Here is an 8059-nt window from a genome sequence, read left to right on the forward strand (position 1 = left end):
CGAAACGACTTGGGCCGAAACGACTTGGTGCCGGAACGACCAGTTGCCATCCAGACACTTCTGCAGTGTTCAAAATTTATCGGGATTCCGACGAGCTCTACCGATGAATCATTTTTTTCACGGACTCGTAGAGCAAAGTTGAAAGAAAACAGATTTGTCTGCTTCGACGCCATGCTGCATGTGTGCTTGATCAAAATTGGGGAACAGCGATGATCGTGCACGGTTGGCATTTATATAATTTGTCGCAACATTTCTGTCAATCACTCACTTTCAGAAACTATCGCTCGCCTGAAAATTAGCAACGTAATTCATAGGCACAGCTGACATGATAACGTGCCTAACGTGATAACGTGTGGACTACGATGCCGATTTTTCAGATAACGTCTGGAGGATCCGAAACTTTCCACACAAAATGAGTGATTGACAGAAATGTGTTGCAACAAATTTAGTCTGGTTGTCGCCTAAGCTCAGTCGTGGGGAGTGCTTTCGGTGTTATCCTTTGCGTATAGAAAACGCATAACGATGAAAAAAATGCGTAGAGAGTCAATTTCAATGCGTATATACGCACGATTTTTGCGTAAACGCGAACTCTGCATGTTGTTGACATTTTCTCATGCAACGCAAATTACCAAAATGATTTGATTGTTGGACGTTGCCCTGAAGGTTTTCCATCTTTCTAACAATCTTTCATCAAGGATACAATTTACTTTGAGAAATCTGTGCTGTTGTGGAGACAAAAAGTGATAAAATTGATGCAAAGAAAGTTTTGTAAGCAGTGAATGTAAGGTTCAGAAAATCTTAAAAAGGGAGTTATTTGAATTTTATCCCATTAGCTATCATTTACAATTTGTCACTTTTGTCGTCATTAGCATGGTTTGAAGTTAAAGGCAAAGTTGTAGTCATGTTAGGATTATACAGAATAACAAAAAACTGAAGTAAACTGGTCAAATTTCTCTGCCATCTTGCTTAAATCTACACAGTTAAGGATGCCTATGACTACCAAGGCAGATCGTACTTGCATGTTCCTCAAGATCTGGAAACGAATGTGTTTTCCCTGGAGCCACCGGAGAAATGCTACATTCCAAAGAAACACATCCATACGTGGACTGGGCACACCAAAGGTGTTGCAGCAATCAGACTTTTCCCAAAATCTGGACATCTCCTCTTGTCATGTGGCATGGACACTAAAATAAAGGTGGGTCACTTCATGAGCAATCAAAGAATTGCTACATTTAAGATAAATAAAATTGTTTTATGGAAGAATGGAATACAAATTATAACTTGTCAGTTAACCCTTTGAGTGCTGTAAAGTTTCCCGCCAAAAATTTTGTGCACAATTTTACCAATTTTTTACCAATTTTGTGTAATTTTTTTGACAATTTTGGACCAAATGGACATTACTGTTCATCGGCTACAGTTTTTGATCAAAATTTTGGAAGAAATCTGAAAAAAATTGTGAGAGTTACATTTTATAAAGGTGGCAAAAATTGACTTTGCCGCCCAAAGGGTTCATAGTTCATAGACATTCACATTCATATACACACACCTTAGACCTACAGTCAGCAATAATTACTTTGGTTTGAAAATTGGCACCATTCCAAAACGAGGGAACACATACCAGATGTGTGCCGAAAGCAGAAATGAATTTTTGATGATTATGCTTGTCTTTTCAAGACTTGCTGCATTCTGTTTTCATTTAAACAGGTCAATTTGAAAGTTAAAGCTGTGTTTTGAAAAGCAGTTGAGCATTAGAACATAAGTTTTTAATTACATGAGAAGTTAATCAACTAATAGACCATTTAAGTTTGAAGTTGCTAGATGTCAACGTTATATTGTTGGAAAGTGGACAACCTGAGATGAATCTTTTTGGTTTGAAAAGAAAGTTTTGATCCATTTGATGTTGAAATGAAGTAGGAGATTAGTTGTTCTTGTGTTTGAAGTCACAAAGTTTTACTTTTGAAGTGGATAACTGGACGTTTGAATAGCAAAGCCTTCATCTTAAAAACAGTTTTTAACTTTCAAACTGTCTAAACTCAGTTCTAAGTTGACTTGCTAAACTTTGAACTTCAAATTTCTATATTTGGTATGGAATACACACTCATATTCATTCTAACATAATATTTCTGTCAGCTTTGGGAGTTCTACAACAATAGAAGAGTACTCCGGACTTTCTTGGGTCACAAACAAGCAGTCCGAGATGCCTGCTTCAACAATGATGGCACAAAATTTCTCAGTGCTGGCTACGACAAATATCTCAAGCTTTGGGACACAGAAACTGGTGAGTAACCCACAAGATTCCTTGAAAAGTCTTTGCGACAAGGCAACTCATGGAGAAAGTGGGCTTCTGGGAATTGTTGAAGGATTTCTGTTCACAGTGAAATCATTCTTTGTTCATTCACTTTGCATCTACTGTACTGCTTTAGGTCTCTAATAGCCAAGCTTGCTAAATCTTTAGATGACTAGTGTGAGGCAGCTAGCTCCAAGTGCTTGTGACTGTACAAAAAAGCAAAGCATAGGTGCATTCGAAGCATACTGAGCGCATTTGAAAATACTAGGTTATATTGTGCAGTCCTTGTGGTAGGCTGCTTTTAATGTGGTTCAGGGATAGATATCTGATCTGCTGCTTTTCAGACTAATTTTAACACTTTTTGAGTAAATGACGTATTTTGCAACCTTGTCCTTGAAACAATCAAAATCAAACGTTTGATTTTTCCCCATAGAGTTTTGAAATTCAAATGTCAGTGAAATTGTAGGTAATTTGTGTCTCCAGTACCACAATTTGCTTTTAGTAAGCCCAGATGTGTTGACAGGATTTTGAAAGACAGTGTTTTGAATTTCATTGAGGACAGTTCAAGCAAAAGTGTAACTTATGTCTTTCAGTTTTGGGCTCATGCAATCTTAGTGGTGAATGAAATGCAACATGCCCTGTTAGTCAATGTTGAACTGTCCTACAGCTTAGCATGGACCTTCTACTATTCATTCTAGTGAAATGCTTAGACTTGGCCAAATTCTTCTGTGGTGTAGTGATCATCTTCCCCTATGGTGGCTTCCATGTAATTACAAACATTACTAGTTTACTGCCATACTCAATTTCCTTGAACTGAGACATCAATGCTTTCTTTTCAGGCAAGTGCATATCAAGATTCACAAATCGCAAAGTGCCATATTGCGTGAAATTCAACCCAGCTGAGGACAAACAGAACCTGTTCGTGGCGGGAATGTCTGACAAGAAAATTGTACAGGTAAATGTCATAAGTAACTACATTGATCCCTGATTTTAGACAGGCTCATTGCCATTGCACTAACTGCAGTAAGTAACTCCTGCTGTCAGAATTTTGGATGAATTATTTTTCTTTTATGTGCCTGGGTTTTATCCCTGTCGACAGTATTTCATTCATTCTTTTCAAGCCAATACTCACATCCTTTTCTATTTTCAATCACACGCAAACTAGTGGGACATCGCTTCAGGGGAAATTGTTCAAGAATACGACAGACATCTTGGTGCCGTCAACACGATTACCTTTGTGGACGAAAACCAACGGTTTGTTTCCACATCAGACGACAAGAGTCTGCGTGTATGGGAGTGGGACATTCCAGTAGATTTTAAGTACATTGCGGAGCCCAGCATGCACTCGATGCCAAGTGTTACACTCAGTCCAAATGGTGAGTATATCGGAAACATGTTGGATTGATTGATTCCCCACTGTACACAGGCACAGTTTTGTCTTGAAAGAGTCTTTCAGAATCTGTTTCACAAACACAGCTGCATTGCACACCCAGTTTTGGTCGATACCAATTAAGTAGAGAGATGATACAGTACATTTAACTACATGGAGAGATTTTGTTGTAAAATTGAAAGCTGGTCTATAGTATATTAATGTGTTCAGTTATAGAAATCCCACAATTATGATCTTAACCATTAGTGTGCAAAAGGCAAACACACACAGAGAAAGTCAATAATTAGGACAAACACACTGTCTGTTGATAATGAATTTACTACATGACATCAAACATAATCTGTGATAGAAAGAAATGCATACAAATATGTAGTTATGTCAGAAGTTTTGAAAGGAATGAGCCCTACACATCTATGTGCATATACATCTGATAACATGGTATATCCCTTTCTTTTTCCAGGAAAGTGGTTGGGCTGCCAGTCCATGGATAATCAGATTGTCATATTTTCTGCTCAGAATCGGTTTAAATTAAACAGGAAGAAGATCTTCAAAGGTCACATGGTCGCAGGATATGCATGTCAGATGGATTTTGCCCCAGACATGAGGTATTAATTGATAAGCCCTTGTATATTTGATATGTTTGTGAAGGTGTATTGCACATAATTACATATTATAGGCTTGTCCAAATAAGTGGGCTTTTCACACATACTATTTCACATCCACAGTATTTGCTATCCAAATAGAAAAAATCGCTTTTTCTGTGAATTAGCTGACACTTGCTAATGTAAACAGACTTTAGAAAAAAGGAAACATTACCACATTTTTTATCCTTCACCATTTTATAACATGTTAAAGTGGCACTCCCACTTGGTAAAATTTTTAAAAAACATTTTTTTAATACAAACGGTCGATATTTGACGTGGCAACTGCGCCCGGATCGCAAGATATCGATAAAAACATGTCCTCAAAAAGTAAAAGTTTGAATTCCGGTGGCCCACCTAAATTCAGCTTCCGAACATCTAACGTTCGGCACTTGGGCCACTGTCAACAAAGCTATGGAGTATGAGTCTACGCTGACGCTGCTGTCTGTACGCCACAGTACCACTCGCGTCAGTGATCGGTTATGTCCCGTGGGAGAAAGCCGAGTCTCACTGACTCGGCAAGTAAACGAAAACAAAGTTTGCTGATTCCACCAGAATTCGCATAGGTGATCGGCACAGTTACGGTTGGTTGATATATAGCGGCCGCAGCCTGGTATGCAGACACATATCACGTGGCAGCCGCTATGTATCTAACCACGCGTAACCGTGTGGCAGACGACAAAATGTAGTCATAACAGGCGGCCAATACTTCACACGTAAAAACTGATATCTGTGTGGTATTGGTTAAAAATCTAATACAGCTGATTGAGAATAATGAAAACGACAAAAACTGAGGGGAAGTTTTAAAAAAAATTAATTCAAACTTTCCTTAAGGAATCTTTTTCAACCATTATCTATCTTATATTTGAAAAAAAGAATAGTTTAGATTTTCCTTGAAGAAATTTAAGCTAAGTTTAAAACTTTGTTTTTAGCCTCATACCGGTATTGCCTCAACAATAAAGTACAATCATGTACACTATTGTAAAAAGGTTGTAATTTTTTTTGTCTTATTCCTATTTAGCTATGTCGTTTGTGGAGATGCTGATGGTAAACTGAACATATGGGACTGGAAGAGTACCAAGCTGTACAGCAAACTGAAGGCACATGATGGAGTTTGTATCGGTTGTATCTGGCATCCTCACGAAACCTCCAAAGTTATCACCTGTGGATGGGATGGACTCATCAAACTCTGGGATTAGAATTTTGGGAATGAAGTATTTCTCATCTTTCCATAGACCGGCAGTGTCTTGACATCATTCAGAAGATGCCGAAGATCTGCCATTTGTATCATCAGTGAAAATATATCATTCGTTTGAGTCCCTGAAAACAAACTATTGTCTGACATGATTTGAGCATTGCAAATGACAATTCAGTGTATATAATATTCTTTGAATGAGCCGCTTCCATGAATTTTGTCAGCTGTAACAGTCCAACTGATCAGGTGTGGACATTATCAGTTTGTGTTGTCATCAAGCCAACAAGGGAATGGATAATCTCCAACAAGATTATCCTGCTACATGCAGACAAGTCACCACCAACCAATAGCAAGTGTTGATTGTCAGAACATATACATTCAATAATATGAGTCTGTAACTTGAAATTAACTTCAGAGAATTAGAAACTGACCAAGATTGATGGAATTTCTTTTCACGATGATCCATCTTTTAAGTGATGCTTTTCTAAAATAAACTGTTTTATCATTAAAAAAGTAAAAACTGATCTCCATCTAAGTTTTTCATGAGTGAAATTAAGGATGACTTGCCAAAGTCTCCTGACTTCAATGTAGCTCTTGAGCCCACAGATAGTCATACAGTTGCTTCCGGTATGACTACACTGAAAGATGAACATATTCAGAATGTATGTCATTGCAGCTAGCTTACCTGGACTTGCTCTAAGTCTGTGGGCATTGAATATCAAAACAGAATGAACTGAAGGAATAAACAGACTGTAATGCTAAGTGGTAGGCTGTTGCAGAGATTATGGGGTGAACGCCTTGGCCCCACTCGCACGCTTGGCCAAAGAGTAAATGCTGCCGAGAATAGCCAGTCGACTGGGGCCAGTCTAAGGGACCGTCTCAGATTGTCGCAGAAGTTCAAGAAACGAAATTTCTTCGTTTAGATCAAAACCCCCTCCCCCCTCCCCCTAAACGAAACTTCAAAAGTGCGAAATGTTCATGTCTGCCTGAGAGTACAATGTTGCATTTTGCTATAGCTACTAAAGACGTATTCCCCTTGCCACATTACAATTAAAGTAAACGATAAGATTTGAGTACTAACAGGGCATTTTACCGCATAAAAGATTCATTTTATTTTACTTTCCCTTTTTGCATCTCTTGTGCTGTTGTTTGTCTTTGTGAACACGCAATTTGTACTTGGTAGGGGCGGTAAATAAGCGAAAAAATTTGACAAGGGGGCCCAGGCATGTTCAATCATATTAAAACGACTATGACCAGGTGCATAACAAGTGAGAATAAAGACATCTAGTGGTTAGAGCAGACGCTTATAAATAGCACATTTAAAAAAATGATACTTTTTGTCTTTGTATAATTTGATGAATGAAATGTTTAGGATACAATGTTCCTATCGGTAAATTGTGTTTGGGGCACAAATGAGATGGAAACAGCTACAATTTGTTGGCACGAGTGTGCATTTTTTCTTTAATTTAAAATAAACACACGAAAACTTGTGATCACAAAATAAAAGTGCGAAAGTGAAGTTCACTAATTGAATGGAGGTCAAACCCCCTCCCCCCCTAAACGAATAAATTTCGCTTTTTGAACTTCTGCGACAATCTGAGACGGTCCCTAAGTTAACCCTGTTCAGGTACAAGCTGCATCTTGGGATGGATGTTCAGATTCCCAAAGTTTAACAATACTTTGTTGATATTCCTCTTGTTGGAAATCATTTGAAAACTAAATGGAGTGAATAAAGTTTTCACCAGCTTATTTTTATGAAAATCAAAAATTCAATTTTTCCTGATATAGTGAACATAGGGATGGCGGCTATTTTCAATTTCAAGCGAAATATATGATAATTTGTTTATATTGTAAATTTTCCATTTTGACCCCTGCTTCTGTTCGCGAATACAAAAAAGGAATGATTTAAAGTTTCCCCAGGAATATAAACAGAAATTTTGTCCTTCAATTTTAAGGCACATACTTCCTTAGATAAAAGCATTCTTGTTCACAAATGCTCTTTTAGCACATTTAAGCTTTCATGGTCCTCTAGCCTCCTAAACTTGGTGTGATTTGTATAAGCCACATGTATGTCCGACCGAGTGCTCATCCCACGAGACTTAGATAGTGAAGATTCTTTTTGTGTCTTTTGTCAGCAGTGTTGGTCAATGGAGCATCATTCCGCCTTTGTCATGAGAGTTTTCTGCGAACACCGTGGGCCGGCAAAATCTTGCAAAAATATACTCTATTGAAAGAGCAAGGATAGCCTTCCCTCTTGAGATCATTAATTGGAAGCAAATATCCCCCTGTACAAGTAGGTACGTGATTCAAGGAATAAATGATGACACATCTGGCAGGTTGCATTCTGACGGAAAATGGACGTAAAAGGTGGTTTTATTCTCATCATCACAGTCTATGAAAATAAAGAGGGATCCTTTTCTCAAAATGCACAGTGTTCAATGAAAGCACCGAAAAAATATCAGATACTCCAAAGTTGTAATAAAAATACAGCTAGGTCAATGTCTCACTGCAGGATACATCCCTTAAATATCAAACTCTCTAGTTAG

At 38.0% G+C, this 8059-nt stretch overlaps 1 protein-coding gene across 1 annotated transcript in view; it reads left to right on the forward strand.

Annotated features, from left to right (window-relative positions):
• Positions 1-6037, forward strand: part of LOC139141922 (pre-mRNA-processing factor 17-like) — a 39500-nt gene extending 33463 nt beyond the window's left edge. The window contains exons 7-12 of the mRNA XM_070711686.1: positions 981-1195; positions 2131-2278; positions 3127-3242; positions 3453-3663; positions 4138-4282; positions 5340-6037. Of these exons, the coding sequence (XP_070567787.1) occupies positions 981-1195; positions 2131-2278; positions 3127-3242; positions 3453-3663; positions 4138-4282; positions 5340-5517 (1013 nt within the window). The 3' untranslated portion in view covers positions 5518-6037. The remainder of the gene's footprint in view (positions 1-980; positions 1196-2130; positions 2279-3126; positions 3243-3452; positions 3664-4137; positions 4283-5339) is intronic.
• The last annotated feature ends 2022 nt before the right edge of the window (positions 6038-8059 follow it).

This window comes from Ptychodera flava, chromosome 10 (genome assembly GCF_041260155.1).
Source record: "Ptychodera flava strain L36383 chromosome 10, AS_Pfla_20210202, whole genome shotgun sequence".
NCBI lineage: Eukaryota > Metazoa > Hemichordata > Enteropneusta > Ptychoderidae > Ptychodera > Ptychodera flava.